The sequence below is a fragment of the Pongo pygmaeus genome, chromosome 20, assembly GCF_028885625.2.
Source record: "Pongo pygmaeus isolate AG05252 chromosome 20, NHGRI_mPonPyg2-v2.0_pri, whole genome shotgun sequence".
Taxonomy (NCBI): domain Eukaryota; kingdom Metazoa; phylum Chordata; class Mammalia; order Primates; family Hominidae; genus Pongo; species Pongo pygmaeus.
In genome coordinates this window covers 21,695,369-21,713,898 of record NC_072393.2, presented here as the reverse complement: position 1 = coordinate 21,713,898, position 18,530 = coordinate 21,695,369, and the positions used below count along the sequence as shown (strand labels likewise).

The 18,530-nt window shown below is 38.8% G+C and overlaps 1 protein-coding gene across 1 annotated transcript in view; it reads right to left on the bottom strand.

The window, feature by feature from the left end:
* The window catches only part of LOC129020592 (zinc finger protein 430), a 97,996-nt gene that overhangs the window by 47,382 nt on the left and 32,084 nt on the right, over positions 1 to 18,530 (bottom strand). The window contains 3 exon segments of the mRNA XM_063657749.1: positions 15,443 to 15,487; positions 15,961 to 16,154; positions 16,156 to 17,500. Of these exon segments, the coding sequence (XP_063513819.1) occupies positions 15,443 to 15,487; positions 15,961 to 16,154; positions 16,156 to 17,500 (1,584 nt within the window).

The following is an 18,530-nucleotide window of genomic DNA, read 5'->3' as shown; positions in this document are numbered from 1 at the left end:
AGGAAGCCTAGGCATTAGAAAGCCTAGAAAAAGTCTAAATTACCTATCCTAAATATGCTGCAAATAGAAATATTAATAGAGAGAGGGACTATAAAATAAATTGAAGAGAAATTTATGGTTTTTAAAAAATTATTTTCTATTTTTTGAGATGGAGTCTCGCTTTGTCACCCAGGCTGGAGTGAAGTGGTGTGATCTTGGCTCACTGCAACCTTCACCTTCTGGGTTCAAGCGATTCTCCTGCCTCAGCCTCCTGAGTAGCTGGGACTACAGGCACCTGCAACCACACCTGACTAATTTTTGTATTTTTAGTAGAGATGAGGTTTCATCATCTTGGCCAGGCTGGTCTTGAACTACTGACCTCAGGTAATCTGCCCACCTCAGCCTCCCAAAGTACTGAGATAACAGGTGTGAGCCACCACACCCGGATTCGAGAAATTTATGTTATCTAAAAGAGACTCTCTTTAGTTCTAAACTCACAAATAGTTTTAAAATGAAAGGATAGATGAAAAGGTTTCATACAAATAGTAACCAAAAGAGAGCTGGGGTGGCTACACTTAGAAAAGAAAGGTGTTAAGACAAAAGTGTTGTAATTAACTGACAAATGACAACCTTTTATACTGAAAAAATTGTAAATCTATCAAGATAATATGATAGTTGTAAATATATTTGTACCTAGCAAAGATCCTAACATATAAAGCATAAAATGACAGTTAATGGCGAAGTAGAAAGTTCTCAATAAGAATTGTTGGCTTTGGCCGGGCACAATGGCTCACGCCTGTAATCCCAGAACTTTGGGAGACCGAGGTAGATGGATTACATGAGGCCAGGTGTTCCAGACCAGCCTCGCCAACATGGTGAAACCTCATCTCTACTAAAAGTACAAAAATTAGCCAGGGCTGGTGGCACACGTCTGTAATCCCAGATACTCGGGAGGCTGAGGCACGATAATCACTCGAATCTGGGAGATGGATGTTGCGGTGAGCCAAGATCACACCACTGCACTTTAGCCTGGGTAACAGAGCGAGACTCTGCCTCAAAAAAAAAAAAAAAAAAAAAAAAAAAAGGTCAGCTTTAATGTACTAACTAGAGACACATTCAGAAACTCCTATTCAATTATCTTGAAATGGGCAAAAAATTAATTTTATTTTCAAATTGTGAGTTTGTTTACAGCAAGTAATTTAGCCACCTTACTATTTTATGGCATTATTATTTTAAAAATATTTATTATTAAGAGCTTCAGCTTTCTTGCCATCATCATGTTTCACCTTACCCTTTAAGTTTCCACCCCAGCTTCACAGTTTCCATGAGGATGAGTAGGCAGCACAGAAACTTAAAACAACTAGCTGCACCCAGACCCCCAACGGGAAGTTACATCTGTGGAGCCCCCACAAATTCTGATGAAGATCATGTTAAGTGCCTTGTTGTTTATGTACTTGTAGTTTTTTGTTTTGTTTTCTTTCTTTTTTTTTTTTTTGAGATGGAGTCTCTCTCTGTCACCCAGGCTGGAGTGCAGTGGCCGCATCTCAGCTCCCTGCAACGTCTGCCTCCCAGGGTTCAAGAGATTCTCTGGCTTCAGCCTCCCAAGTAACTGGGATTACAGACGTGAGCCACCACGCCCGGCTACATTATCTCATTTTTATGTAGAATATTAAAAAATTCAAACTAATAAAAGCAAAGTGTAGAACAATGATTGCCTGGGGCTGGTGGTGGAGGAGATGTTGGTCAAAAGTAATGAGTCTTCCCTACGTCTATTACCTTAACAAGTAAGTTTTGACTCACCAGGGAATTGAATCATCCTGAAGAATCAAAACTAAAGAAATAATTTCTTTATTAAAGCAATACAGGTTGTATACTAATATTTATTCCCCAAAGAGCAGAGTGACAAATTAACTCTATAGTTTAATGTACAGTTAATAAAAAATAAAGATGTAGAGTCATTTATTTTAACTGCATACTTGAGAAGAAAACCTTGGGCTATAGGCCAAGAGCTTTTACAGATGTTAGCTCATAAAATTTGGGGTGACCTGGAATAGAAACATTCACCCCATGCCCAAAGGGGATATAATTCCGTGTCTTTCACCCCTAATTCCAGCTATTAACCAAGAGCTAGAAAAATATGATGTTATTATAGCCCAAAGCATTTTATTATTTTTATTTTAGATTTGAGGGTATGTGTGCAGATTTGTCACACAGGTATACTGCATGATGCCGACATTTGGGCACTTAATAATCCCATTGCCCAAGTTATGTACATATGTACATTATACTTGATACGTAGTTTTTCTTTTTTTTTTTTTTTTTATTGAGATGGAGTTTCGCTCTTGTTGTCCAGGCTGGAGTGCAGTGGCACGATCTCGGCTCACTGCAACCTCTGCCTCCCGGGTTCAAGCGATTCTCCTGCCTCAGCTTCTCGAGTAGCTGGGATTACAGGCATGTGCCACCATGCCCGGCTAATTTTGTAAATACGTAGTTTTTCAGGGCTTGTTTTCCCTTCCTTCTTTCTTCTTTTTGGAATTCCCAGTGTTTATTGTTCCCATCTTTGTTTCCATGTGCATCCAATGTTTACCTCTCACACGTAAGTGAGAACATGTAGTATTTGTTTTCCTGATCTGTGTTAATTTGCTTATAATAATGGCCATTTGTTGCATTCATGCTGCTGCAAAGGACATTACTTCATTTTTTTTATGTGGCTGCATAGTATTGCAAGGTGTATAAGGACCTCATTTTCTTTATTCAATCTAAGTTTCATGAGTACCTGGTTTACTTTTGTGTCTTTGCTATTGTGAATAGTGATGCAGTAAACATCTGATGGCAGGTGTTTTTGTTTGTTTTTTTTTTTTTTTTTTTTTTTGAGATGGAGTCTCACTCTGTCACCCAGGCTGGAGTGCAATGGTGTAGTGTCGGCTCATTGCAACCTCCGCCTCTCAGGTTCAAGCAGTTCTCCTGCCTCAGCCTCCTCTGAGTAGCTGGGATTACAGGCGACTGCCACCACACCTGGCTAATGTTTTGTATTTTTAGTAGAGACGGGGTTTCACCATGTTGGCCAGGCTGGTCTCTAACTGCTGACCTCGTGATCTACCCGCCTCGGCCTCCCAAAGTGCTGGGATTACAGGTGTGAGCCAGCGCACCTGGCTGACTGCAGGTGTCTTTTTAGAAAAATAATTTATTCTCCTTTGGGTAGATACCCCGTAATGAGGCTCATGGGTCAAATGGCAGCTCTATTTTTAGTTTTGTAAGAAATCTCCAAACTGCTTTTGAAAGAGGCTAAATTAATTTGCATTTTTACCAACAGTGTATAAAGATTCCCTTTTCTTCACAACTTCAACATTTTCAATTTTAAAATTTTTTATTACTATGTTTTTGAGACAGAGCCTCACTCTGTCACCCAGGCTGGAGTGCAGTGGTGCGATCTCAGCTCACTGCAACCTCCGCCTCCCAGGTTCAAGCGATTCTCTTGCCTCAGCCTCCCAAGTAGCTGGGACTGCAGATGCCCACCACCACGCTGGCTAATTTTTGTATTTTTATTAGAGACGGGCTTTCACCATGTTGTCCATGCTGGTCTCCAACTCCTGACCTCAGGTGATCCAGCCGCCTTGGCCTCCCAAAGTGCTGAGATTACGGGCATGAGACACCGCGCCCAGCCAATTTTTGACATTTTAATAACAGCCATTCTAACTGCTGTGAAATGGTATCACACTGTCACTTTGATTTACATCTCTGTGATGATTAGGGATGTTGAGCAATTTTTGCATGTTTATTGGCAGCTCTCATGTCTTCCTTTGGGAAATGCATATTCATATCATTTGCCGCCCTTTTTCTTATTAAATTTTTCTTTTTTCTTTTTTTTTTTTTTTGAAACGGAGTTACACTCTTGTCGCCTAGGCTGGAGTGCTGTGGCACGATCTTGGCTCACTGCAACCTCCATCTCCCGGGGTTCAAATGATTCTCCTGCCTCAGCCTCCCGAGTAGCTGGGATTACACACATGCGTCACAATGCCCGGCTAATTTTTGTATTTTTTTTTAGTAGAGACGGGGTTTCACCACGTTGGCCAGGTTGGTCTCGAACTCCTGACCTGAGGTGGTCCACCTGCCTCAGCCTCCCAAAGTGCTAGGATTACAGGCATAAGCCACCGCTCCTGGATATTTCTTATATATTCCATATATTAATCTTTCGTTGTATGCAGTTTGCAAATATTTTATTCCATATTGTAGCCTGTCTGTTCACTTTGTTGATAGTTTCTATTGCTTTGCAGAAGTTCTTTAGTTTAATTAGATGCCAATTTTTGATTTTTATGTTTGTTGCACTCACTTTTATTAGTTTTAAGTGTTTTTTTTTTTTTTCCAGAGGCCAGTGTCTAGAAGAGTACTTTCTAGGTGTTCCTGAATTTTTGTAGCTTGAAGACTCACAGATAAGTCTTTAATATGTCTTTAGTTACATTTTTTATATGGGAAGAGGTAGGCGTCCAGTTTTCTTCTGCATATTGCTAACCAGTCTTCCCAGTACAATTAATTAAACAGGGAGTTATTTCCCCTTTATTTCTGTTGACTTTGTCAAAAATAAGTTGGCTGTAAAAGTGTAGCTTTATTTCAGGGCTCTTTCTTCTGTTCTATTGGTATATATGTATATTTTTGTACCTGAACCATGTTACACTGGTTACTGTAGCTCGTAGTAGTTTAAAGTCAGATAATGGGAGGCCTCCAGGTTTATTCATTTTGTATAAAGTTGCCTTGGCTATTAGAGTTCTTTTATTATTCCATATAGATTTTAGAATAGCTTTTTTGTTTTGTTTGTTTGTTTGTTTTTGTTTTTCTGAGACAGAGTCTCACTCTGTCACCCAGGCTGGAGTGCAGTGGTGCAATCTTGGTTCACTGCAACTTCCGCCTCCCAGGTTCATGCGATTCTCCTGCCTCAGCCTCCCGAGTAGCTGGGACTACAGGCACATGCCACCACGCCTGGCTAATTTTTTGTATTTTTAGTAGAGATGGGGTTTCATTGTGTTAGCCAGGATGGTCTCGATATCCTGACCTTGTGATCTGCCTGCCTCGGCCTCCCAAAGTGCTGGAGTAAAGGCGTGAGCCACCGCACCCGGCGTGTTTTTTTTTTTTTTTTTTTTTTTTTTTTTTTTGAGACGGAGTCTGGTTCTGTCGCCAGGCTAGAGTGCAGTGGCACAATCTCGGCTCACTGCAACCTTCGCTTTCTGGGTTCAAGCAATTCTCCCCTCTCAGCCTCCTGAGTAGTTGGAACTACAGGCACACGCAACCACGCCAGGGTAATTTTTGTATTTTCAGTAGAGACAGGGTTTCACCATGTTGGCCAGAACGGTCTCGATCTCTTGAACCTTGGGATCGACCCGCCTTGGCCTCCCAAAATGCTGGGATTACAGGTGTTAGCCACTGCTCCCGGCCTTCTTTTTTTAATTCTATAAAAAATGTCATTGATAGTTTGATAGATATACCACTTAATCTCTAGGCTGCTTTAGGCAGCATAGACATTTTAATTACATTCATTCTTCAAATCCATGAGCGTAGAATGCTTTTTTATTTATTTGCATTGTCTCTTATTTCTTCCAGTAGTGTTTTGTACTTCTTCTTGTAGAGATATTTTACCTCTTTGATTTAGTGTATATGTAGGTATATTATTTTTTGTCTGTGGTTATTCAAAATAAAACTGTTCTTGGCCAGGCACGGTGGATCACGCCTGTAATCCCAGCACTCTGGGAGGCCAAAGCGGGCGGCTCACCTGAGGTCAGGAGTTCAAGACCAGCCTGGCCATGGTGAAACCCCGTCTCTACTAAAAATACAAAAAATTAGCTGGGCATGGTGGTGTGCGCCTGTAATCCCAGCTACTTGGGAGACTGAGGCAGGAGAATCGCTTGAACCCGGCAAGCGGAGGTTGCAGTGAGCCAAGATCGCACCATTGAACTTCAGCCTGGGCAACAAGAGCAAAACTCCAACTCAAAAATAAATAAATAAAATAAAACTGTTCTTGATTTTGAATGTTATTGGTGTACAAAAATGCTACTTGTGTATATTAATTTTGTATCCCGATACTTTGCTAAAGTCATTCATTAAGCTTTGGAGTCTTTTGGTGAATTTTTTTTTTTAGATGGAATTTCGCTCGTTACCCAGGCTGGAGTGGCTGGAGTGCAATGATGTGATTCCAGCTCACTGCAACCTCTGCCTCCCAGGTTCGAATGATTCTCCTGCCTCAGCCTCCCAAGTAGCTGGGATTACAGGCATGCGCCACCACACCCAGCTACTTTTGTATTTTTAGTAGAGATGGGGTTTAGCCATGTTGGCCAGGATGGTTTTGAACCCCTGACCGCAAGTGATCTACCCACCTCGGCCTCCCAAAGTGTGGTATTACAGGCGTGAGCCACTGCGCCTGGCCCAAAATCTTTTGTTTTCTAGGTAGAGAATTATATAATCAGTGAAGATTATTTGACTTCCTCTCTTTCTATTTAGATGAGTTTTTTTGGGGGGTGGGGTGGGGGGGACGGAGTTTCATTCATGTTGCCCAGGCTGGAGTGCAATGGCATGATCTCGGTTCATCGCAACCTCCATCTCCTGGGTTCAAGTGATTCTCCTGCCTTAGCCTCCTGAGTAGCTGGGATTACAGGCACGTGCCACCACTCCCAGCTAATTTTGTATTTTTAGTAGAGATGGGGTTTCCCCATATTGGTCAGGCTGGTCTCGAACTCCTGACCTCAGGTGATCTGCCCGCCTCGGCCTCCCAAAGTGCTGGTATTACAGGCATGAGCCACCATGCCAGGCTTTAGATGCCTTTTATTTCTTTATTTTGTTGAATTGCTCTGACTAGGACTTCCAGAACTATGTTGAATAGAAGGGATAAAGTGGATATTCTTGTCTTATTTTTATTCTAATGGAGAATGCGTCCAGCTTTTGCTTAAGTATAATGCTAGCTGAGGATTTGTCATAGATGGCTTATTATTTTGAGGTATGTTTCATCAATGCCTACTTTGTGGAGAATATTTTCATGAATGCTGAACTTTCTTGAATGCTTTTTTCTGCATCTATTGTGTTAATCATATCGTTTTTTGGTTTTATCATCTTTACATGTTGAATCACACTTGGTAGGTTTTTTATTACTAATTCAATTTCATTATATATTTTATACATTTTTGCTTTGTTCAAGACTTCTGTTTCTTCCTGGCTCAATCTTGGAAGTTTGTGTATCCAGGATTTTATCTATTTTCTTCTAATTTTCTAGTTTGCAGGCATAGAGATGTTCATAGTAGTCTCTGCGGATTTTTCATGTCTATGTAGGATTTATTGTGATTTCACAACTCTAACATTTAAATAGATGCAAAGTACAAAAAGAAAGAAAGAGATGCAGAAGAAAAGTTTGACAGAAGTTGACACTCCCTTATGATGAATCTCTGAAAAAAATAGGTATGGAACAAATGCACCTCAGCCAATAAATGCCACATATAACCAAAAAATGCACAGCTAATAACACGCTAAACAGGGATATGTTGCAAGCTTTTACTCTAAGAGCTAGAACAAGACAAGCATGCCCACTCTAGTCAGTCTTACTAAACATAGTACTAAATGTCCAAGACAAAGAAATTAGAGAGTAAAATCAAAAGCATTCAGATTAGAAAAAAGGAATTTAAATTATCCCTGTATAATAATCTTTTATTTCTATACAATATCTGAAGTATAGAAAAGCCTCAGACTTTACAAAAACTATTAGAACTAATAAACAAAGTTATTAAACTTTCAGAATAAATAAGCTACATCCAAAAGTAAGTAGCATTTCTATACAATAACAACTATCTCAAAATGAAATTAAAAAACAATTCCATCTAAAATAACTTTAGTAACTATGCTTTGAAATAAATATAACCAAAAAGTTGAAACATCTTGCATTATACTCTAAAGAATATTAAAGAAATTAAGTAATATACAAATAAAATAATATTCATTCATGAATTGGCATTATTAGTAATTAAATATCTGTATTACACAAAATGATCTACAGATATAATGCAACCTCTATCAAAATACCAGTGACATACTTTATGGAAATTTAAAAAAGTAGGCTGGGCATGGTGGCTCACGCCTGTAATCCCAGCACTTTGGGAGGCTGAGGTGGGCAGATCTTGAGGTAAGGAGTTTGAGACCAGTCTGACCAACACCGTGAAACCCCGTCTGTACCAAAAATACAAAACTTAGCTGGACGTGATGGTGTGCACCTGTTGGGCCTGTAATCCTAGCTACTCAGGAGGCTGAGGCAGGAGAATCACTTGAACCCAGGAGGCGGAGGTTGCAGTGAGCTGAGATCACACCACTGCACTCCAGCTTGGGCGACAGAGTGAGACTTCGTCTCAAAAAAAAAAAGAAATTTAAAAATGTATATCTAAAATTCATATGGTACCACAAAAGATCCAAATAGCCAAAGCAATTAAAAAAAAAAAAAGTGAAGATATCCCTCTATTTGACTTTGAAATATACCACAAAGCTATAGTAACTAAAACAGTATGGTACTCAATAAAGACAGACATATAGGCCAATCAAGCAGAAAAAGAGAGACCAGAAATACATCTGTGTATTTACAACTAGCTGATTTTAAATAAAGGTGACGATTTCTTAAGGAAAGAACAGTATCTTCAATAAATGGTGTTGAGAGAACTATATCCACAGGCAGCACAGTAAAATGAGACCCTTATCTCACACCATATAAAAAAATCAACTGAAAATAAATTAGATACTTAAATGTAAGGCCTGAAACTACTACTAAAAAATAGAGTGAAATCTCCATCACATTGTTCTGGGCAGTGAGTTTATTTAACCTCAAAATCCCAGGGAATAGAAGAAAAAATAGATTAGTCAGATTACTTCAAATTATAAAGCTGCTGCACAGAATGTGGTACAATCAACAGGATGAGACAACTAATTAATGAGAGAAAATATTTGCAAATCATATATGTGACAAGGAGTTAATATTAAAAATATATAAGAAACTCAAATGACTACAACAAAAAACAAATAACTTAAAATAAGCAAAAGGCTTAAATAAGTCTTTTTCAAGAAAAGACATACATATGGCCAACAGAAATATTTAAAAATGCTCATTGTCAATTATGATCAGGGAAAGGCAAGCCAAAAAACACTATGAGATATCAACTCACTCCTGTAATATGACTCTTATTAAAAAGAAAAAGAATAAAGTGCTGGTAAAGATGTGAAGAAAAGGGAATACTTGCATACTGTTGGTTTGAATGTAAATGAAGACAGCTATTATGAAAAATGAAATAGAGGTTTCTCAAAAAACTTGAAATCAAACTACCATGTAACACAGCAATTGCACCATTGGATATGTGTCCGAAACAGATAATGCCTAATGAAGAACATTTGCACTTCTATGTTGTTTGCAGCACTTTTCATAAAAGACAAAATATAGAATCAACAGTTAAAGGCCGGGCATGGTGGCTTACACCTGTAATCCCAGCACTTTGAGAGGCTGAGGCAGGTGGATTACCTGAGGTCGGAAGTCTCCCCCTGTTGCTCGGGCTGAAGTGCAGTGGCTCCATCTCAGCTCACTGCAACCTTCACCTCCCAGGTTCAAGCGATTCTCCTGCCTCAGCCTCACAAGTAGCTGGGATTACAAGTGTGTGCTACCATACTGCCTAATGTTTTTGTATTTTTAGTAGAGACGGGGTTTCACTACATTGGCCAGGCTATCTCGAACTCCTGACCTTGTGATCTGCCCGCCTCAGCCTCCCAAGGTGCTAGGATTACAGGCGTGAGCCACCACGTCTGGCCAGGAACTCTGATATTTTAACAGCATGTTCTGAACCCAGCACCTTGCAAGGGAGCAGCTGATGTACTTCAGGATTTTTGCTTTAAGCTTGGGGCACCTGGAGTTTCTGGTGATGATGGTAATGGTATGAAAGACACTAAGGGGGCAGGTGTTGCCTATGGTCCCATAACTGGCCACTCTGTGAACACAACATAACTAGTTTGCATGCAAACTAACAGTAAATGTTTTAATACAAAAACTGTCAGGATCTCCAAAAGTTATCCAGAGAAAATGACTGAGGAGTTGGCTATAGTTAGGTGACTAAAAATAAAAACTGAAGACTGAACTTCACCCACTAAAAAAATTCTACAAAATAAGAGAAATTCCTCCAAATTTCAATATCAATATGGAAAAAAGTATTCTTCCAAATTGCAAATTCACAGAGGTCATTTTATTATTTTGCAAACTTTAACATTTACACTTAAAAATAGAAGATTCTGCATGGAAAACTAAGTTTTGCTATATCATAGAGAATTAAATATAAAATTGTTCACTTACCATTAACTCTCTCAAAAATTTAATTTTTGCCAGGTGCAGTGGCTCATGCCTGTAATCCCAGCATTCTGGGAGGCCGAGGAGGGTGGATGACCTGAGGTCGAGAGTTCGAGACTGGCCTGACCAACATGGAGAAACCCCATCTCTACTAAAAATATAAAATTAGCAGGGTGTGGTAGGGCATGCCTGTAATCCCAGCTACTCGGGAAGGCTGAGGCAGGAGAATCGCTTGAACTCGGGAGGTGGAGGTTGCGGTGAGCCGAGATCATGCTATTGCCCTCCAGCCTGGGCAACAGAAGCAAAACTCCGTCTCAAAAAAATAAAATAAAATAAAATAAAAAATAAAGTCTACGTGCAGTGTTTGTAATCCCAGCACTATGGGAGGCCAAGGTGGGCAGATCACGAGGTCAGGAGTTCGAGACCAGCCTGGCCAACATGGTGAAACCCTGTCTCTACTTAAAATACAAAAATTAGCTGGGCGTGGTGGTGCACGCCTGTAATCCCAACTACTCAGGAGACTGAGGCAGGAGAATCGCTTGAACCCGGGGGGCAGAGGTTGCAGTGAACCGAGATCGCGCCACTGCACTCCAGCCTGGGCAACAGAGTGAGACTCTTTCTCAAAAAAAATAAATAAATAAAAAATACATAAATAATTTTTAAGGTATATTTTCTAGCAAATTTTTTATTTGCCACACTTTGTATAACAATCTAATAAGCTTTTCCTTTTACAAACAAACAAAACCCATGCAACTGATTTAATTCTCTCACCTGTGGACAGTGTATGCCTTTATCTTAATTCACTGATCTGAAAGTTATATTGATAAGCAAACTCTCCAGTTAAACTCAATTTTCACGCTGGGTGCTGTGGCTCACATCTGTAATCCCAGCACTTTGGGAGGCCGAGGTGGGTGGATCACCTGAGGTCAGGAGTTCAAGACCAGCCTGACCAACAAGGTGAAACCCCATCTCCACTAAAACTACAAAACTAGCTGGACGTGGTGGCGCATACCTGTAATCCCAGCTACTTGGGAGGCTGAGACAGGAGAATCACTTGAGCCCAGGAGGCAGAGGTTGCAGTGAGCCGAGATCGCACCATTGCACTCCAGCCTTGGCAACAAGAGTGAAACTCCACCTTAAAGAAATAGAAAACAAAAACTTTTTTCAGGGCGTTAAAAATTACCAAGTTTCTCATCAAAATCTATAAAGTACCACGTGAAATGAAACGGCATGAAGACAACAAAGAGAAAACTGTAGCCATAACATAGAAAAATAAGGGCTGTGATGCATACATAGCTGGAATACACATAATACAAACAAACCTGAAGAAAATAAAAGCAACTTTTTTTTTTTTTTTTTGAGACGGAGTCTTGCTCTGTCACCCAGGCTGGAGTGCAGTGGTGTGATCTCGGCTCACTGCAAGCTCCGCCTCCCGAGTTCACGCCATTCTCCTGCCTTAGCCTCCCGAATAGCTAGGACTAGAGTAGCTGGGACTACAGGCGCCTGTCACCACGCCCGGTTAATTTTTTGTATTTTTAGTAGAGACGGGGTTTCACCGTGTTAGCCAGGATGGTCTCGATCACCTGACCTCGTGATCCGCCCACCTCGGCCTCCCAAAGTGCTGGGATTACAGGCGTGAGCCACCGCACCCAGCCGGCATTTTTTTTTTTTTTAAAGGCGGAGTCTCGCTCTGTCGCCCAGGCTGGAGTACAGTGGTGCAATCTCAGCTCACTGCAACCTCCGCCTCCCAGGTTCAAGGGATTCTCTGCCTTAGCCTCCCAAGTAGCTGGGATTACAGGCACCTGCCACCATGCCCAGGTAATTTTTGTATTTTTAGTAGAGATGGGGTTTCACCATCTTGGCCAGGCTGGTCTTGAACTCCTGACCTCATGATCGACTTGTCTTGGCCTCCCAAAGTGCTGGGATTGTAGGCGTGAGCCACCATGCCAGGCCACATTTTTTTTTATTCAGCAACACTCAGCTTTGCAGCCTGGAAAAAGTGTCCTCTCCACATAAAACATCAGCTGTATTTCTTCACCACTAATATTTTCTATCTCTGACTTGAAGTTACAAACTAACTTTAGCAGAAATGTTTATGGCTTTTTCTGGAGCATGTTACACACCAAGAACTGCTATATATGCTTTCCACATTTACATATAAAAACATCTTCATGACTTACTAAGCTTCCCTTGTATTTACCTGAACAATTTGACTCCATAAATAAATTTACTTATGTCAATTATAAAAAGTAAAAAGAACAATAACTAAAGAATAGTAAGCTTATATAGGGTTCTCGAATTGAAAACAAAATGGAGTGTTCTAACTAAATAAAATGTAACTTAATATACTAATTGTGGAATTACATATACAAATTATTTTGTATGCACATTTCATAAAAATTATTCTTATACTCACATTCCAGCTCACATAATGAATATTTCATAAACTATAAAATAAATATGCAAAATACAAAAAAAGTAGGTGTCTATGATGAGTACCAGGCAAGTATAAACACAGAAATTGCATGGGGAGATTTGGAAGTATAAGGCATAGATTATACAGTAATAAATTCAATACAAAGCAGAGAGTATACGTTTGCTTTTGGCATTTTTGAGGTTTTTAGTTTTCTAGTAGTCACCTTGTTAAAATGACTTGCTTTGCTCCTATATTGCTCTTTTTTTTCTGAAAATAGGTACAAACTCATATTCCATAGTTTTCTTACAACTAAGGTTTATCTTTAGACTAATATATATTTAACTCTATGTAAATCAAAACTAAAAGTTTGTATGTTTGCAGGCAGACAGGCCACATATTCAAAAATATATGTAAGAAAATTTTAATATTTATTCAGGACTCAGAAATGTATGGATTTTATTTATACTTGTAATTTTAATAATATTTATTCAGGATATAGAAATGTATGGATTTTATTTATACTTGCATATTTTTTATTATGACCATAAAAATAACCCTGTAACCAATAACAATTGTACATTTTAAAATAACTAAAAGTGTAGAACTGAATTGTTTGTAATACAAAGGATAAATTATTGCTAGAGGTGATGGATACCCCATTTGCCCTGATGTGATTATTATATATTGTACTCCTGTATCAAAATATGCCATATATGGCATAAATATATACTCATATTATGTACCCACAAAAATTTTAAAAATAAATTTAAATAATTGAAAAAGAAAAATTTAACCTACAGAAATAATATTCTTTAACTAATTTGCAGTTTAAACCCACTGACAAAAGAGATTACTCAAGATGTTAATCCACTATGTTGCCAAATAGTATATTGTTACCATCATTTTTTTTTTTTTTTTTTTTCTTGAGACAGAGTTTCACTCTTTCGCCCAGGCGCAGTGGCATGATCTCGGCTCACTGCAACCTCCACTTTCTGGTTTTAAGCAATTCTTCTGCCTCAGCCTCCCAAGTAGCTGGAATTACAGGCGCCAGCCACCACAACTGGCTAATTTTTGTATTTTTAGTAGAGATGGGGTTTCACCATGTTGGCCAGGCTGGTTTCGAACTCCTGACCTCATGATTCATCCACCTCAGCCTCCGAAAGTGCTGGGATTACAGGCGTGAACCACTGCGCCTGGCCCCTTATTGTTATGATCTTTCATCTATACACTTAAGTGGAACAGGTTAAAGTTCGTGGCATAATAACACTTCACTGAATGCACAATAGTATTTAGCATGTTAAAAATATTGGATTAAAATATTAACTTCACACATAATCTAACATTTTTTAAATACACTGGATTTTATTATACAAAAGTACAATTAGTACAACAATATACTAATTTATTTTCATTTAATTTTAAATAAAATTAAAAATGTTTTCTTCTCATAATGCAAAATAATATTACTCTGAACACCTACCTAATGCATTATTCAATATAAGTTAACCACAAAGAGCCTCTTCACTTAATTTTTCATCATGAATCTTACATTTTAATGTCCTTACTCTTTCATAGAAAAGATCATAAATAATGGCCACCTAATAAAAAAGACTCATGTTTTTAATGCAGCAATAACTGATCACATGCTTTCACACGTGAATACAACCGGAATAAAGAAACAGTAGGAAATATTTTGAGAGTTGAATTACATCATTATTTACAAAAAATCTGTAACTTTTTCAAGAAATAAAGTATACTTCGAACGTAATAACTCTGCAAAAAGCCCTTCTACTCCTTTTAAAGTTATATACAAATAATTTTTCTACCAACTTTAGTTGTCGTTTTTTTTTTGAGACAGAGTTTCACTCTTGTTGCCCAGGTTGGAGTGCAATGGTGCAATCTCAGCTCACTGCAACCTCCACCTCCCGGGTTCAAGCAATTCTCCTGCCTCAGCCTCTCGAGTAGCTGCGATTACAGGCATACACCACTACACCTGGCTAATTTTGTATTTTTAGTAGAGCCATGTTTTCTCCATGTTGGTTAGGCTGGTCTCAAACTCCTGACCTCAGGTGATCCGCCCTCCTCGGCCTCCCAAAGTGCTAGATTACAGGTGTGAGCCACTGCACCTGGCCCCAACTTCAGTTTCATTTTCTGTACTCAGCACTCTGATTTAGTATAATATCTGAAGTCTCAGTGCCTTATATATTTCTACAGTAAATTCTCTGATATTTACATAGACTTAATTTTCGATTAAATATTTTCATTTTTACTGCATCTGCAAAAATATATTTTAGTATGAACTCTGGTGTCTTCTAAGCTGTACTTTTTGAAAAAGTATTTTTTAAAATTTATTAAATTTGCAAGGTTTTTCTTCAATATAAATTCCCTGATGTTGAACAAAGTTTGAGCAACTACTTCAGAGTTTTCTTCTAGTACAAAATGTGTACAATAAAATCTGTGATACAAATAAAGGTACTACAACCCTCTTCACATTTGTAATGTTCATCTTCAAAATAAATACCTTCTTCGCTTTAAAGGTTTATATTTTCTGAAAGATCTTTTGACAGTAATTGCACTTATATTCCTTTTATTAAGTATGAACTCTCCAGTGGTAAGATGTGAATAGATATTAATGGCTTTTTCATGGTCTTTATATTTGTACAATTTTTCTCAAGTATAAATGCTCTCCTGTGCAATAAGGTGTGAGCATTTGTTGAAAGTTTTGCCACACTGTTCACACTTGTAGAAGTTTTCTTCAGTATGAACTATCTTACGTATAATGAAGTGTGACAACCATTTAAAGGCTTTGTCACATTCTTTACATTTCTAGGATTTCTCACCAGTATGATTTTTTACGTTTAAAAAAGTTTTAGGTGTTGTCAAAAGCATTGTCACATCCTTCAAGTTTGTAGAGTTTCTTTTCAGTATGAATTATCTTTTTTTTTTTTCTGAGATGGAGTGTCACTCTTGTTGCCCAGGCTGGAGTGCAATGGCGCGATCTCGGCTCACTGCAACCTTTGCCTCCCGGGTTCAAGCAATTCTCCTGCCTCAGGCTCCCGAGTAGCTGGGATTACAGGCATGCACCACCACGCATGGCTAATTTTGTATTTTTAGTAGAGACAGGATTTCACCATGTTGGTCAGGCTGGTCTCAAACTCCCGAGCTCATGTGATTCACCCGTCTCAGCCTCCCAAAGTGCTGGGATTACAGGCGTGAACCACCAAACCCAGCCCATGAATTATCTTATGTCTGGTAAGAATTGAGGACTTGTTGAAGGCTTTGCCATATTCTTCACACTCATAGGGTTCCTCTTCAGTATGAATGTTCTTATGTTTAGTAAGAATTCAGGACTGGTTAGAGGCTTTGCCACAATCTTCACATTTGTAGGGTTTCTCTCCAGTATGAATTACTTTGTTCAATAAGGTTTGAGGACTGGTTGAAAACTTTGCCGTATTCTTCACAGTTGTAGGGTTTCTCTCCAGTATGAATTACCTTATGTTTAGTAAGAGTTGAAGACTGGCTAAAGGCTTTATCACATTCTAGATATTTGTAAGATGTATCTCCAATATGAGTTATCTTATGTTTAGTAAGGTTTGAGAATTGGTTAAAAGCTTTGCCACATTCCTCACATTTGTAGGGTTTCTCTCCAGAATGAATTACCTTATGTGCAGTAAGTTTTGGGGACCGGTTAAAGGCTTTGCCACATTCTTCACATTTGTAGGGTTTCTCTCCAGTATGAATTATCTTATGTGCAGTAAGGTTTGAGGACTCATTAAAAGCTTTGCCACATTGTTCACATTTGTAGGGTTTCTCTCCAGTATGAATTCTTTTATGTTTAGTAAGGGTCGAGGACCAATTAAAGCCTTTGCCACATTCTTCACATTTGTAGAATTTCTCTCCAGTATGAATTATCTTATGTTTAGTAAGGTATGAGAATCGGTAAAAAGCTTTGCCACATTCTTCACATTTGTAAGGTTTCTCTCCAGCATGAATTATCTTATGTGTAGTAAGGGTTGAGGATTGGTTAAAAGCTTTGCCACATTCTTCACATTTGTAAGGTTTCTCTCCAGTATGAATAATCTTATGTGTAGTAAGGTGTGAGGACCGGTTAAAAGCTCTGCCACATTCTTCACATCTGTAGGGTTTCTCTCCAGTATGAATTCTTTTATGTGTAGTAAGGTGTGAGGACCGGTTAAAGGTTTTGCCACATTCTTCACATCTGTAGGGTTTCTCTCCAGTATGAATTATCTTATGTGTAGTAAGGGTTGAGGACTGCTTAAAAGCTTTGCCACATTCTTCACATTTGTAGGGTTTCTCTCCAGTATGAATTCTTCTGTGTCTAGTAAGGGTTGAGAACCAGTTAAAGACTTTACCACATTCTTCACATTGGTAAGAATTTTCCCTAATATGAATTCTTTTATGTTGAGTTAGGTGTAAAAGCATGCAAAACGATTTGTCACATTTTTTACATTTGAAAGGCTTCTTTCCAGTATGTCTTATCTTATGTATATTTGGATTTGAAAATTTATAAAAGACATTCACATATTTATCACATTGAAATATTTCACTCTGGGTAGTTGTCAAACACTGGTTTAGTTCATCATAACATTCTTTGTGCAGACTATACTCATCCACACTTTTATAGCCTGTTCTTAACTGTAAATCTTCATGTCCACATTTTCCATATCTTCTCAATATGACTTCTTGGAAAGAATCTTTTATGCCTTGCTCTGGCCAAAGGTCTTGGGCAAAATGAGAATATATAACTGAAAGAAATAAAAATAACAAATTACTCCATTTACTAGACTCAGATGAATATGCTTTACAAATCTAACCCATAAAATTATACAAACTACATAAACAAGATGGCATAGCAAAATAATAAAGGCCCTAATTTTTTTTTTTTTTTTTTTTTTTCAGACAGAGTCTCATTCTGTAGCCCAGGATGGAGTGCAATGGCATGATCTCTGCTCACTGCAACCTCTGCCACCCAGGCTCAAGCTATTCTCCTGCCCAAGCCTCCAAGGTAGCTGGGATTACAGGCACGCACCACCACACGCAGCTAATTTTTGTATTTTTAGTAGAGATGGGGTTTCGCCATGTTGGCCAGTCTGGTCTCGAACTCCTGACCTCAGATGATGCGTCCACTTCAGCCTCCCAAAGTGCTAGGATTACCGCATTTTGGCACACTGGCCACAGCGCCTGGCCCAAAGGCCCTAATTTTTTATGGACATGTAAATGTAACAAAAACATCCAACAAAAATACATCTGAGGAAAATTTATAAATAAGTGTGTGAAGTGCCCCAGCTGAGCACAACATAGAGAGTGACACAGAAGAAAAAGAAAAGTCTGTTAAATTTACCCAACACAGCTCTTCCTGCTCCCCAATATAATATAGTGCCTTTTGAAGTAAACTGCCAACTTTTGGTTTCTTTTTTAAAAGACAATTAAAATACTGGCACATACATCTTTATTACTTGCTTCTAGGGGCCTATCTAGACACTGGTTTCTGTCTCCTATGACATACAGTGCTGAAAGAAATGGTGGTATACTTTGGAATGACAGTTTAAGTCTGCTGAGACCAAAGCTAAATGTTACAGCAGCAGAGAGACTGCAGTGCCACACACAGAAAACAGGTGTAGCAAGTTATTACTATTAAGAAGAAACAAAAAAAGGCCAGGTGTGGTGGTTCATGCCTGTAATTCCAGTACTTTGGGAGGCCAAGGCTGGTGGATCACTTGAGGTCACAAGTTTGAGACCAGCCTGGCCAACATGGTGAAACTCCATCTCTACTAA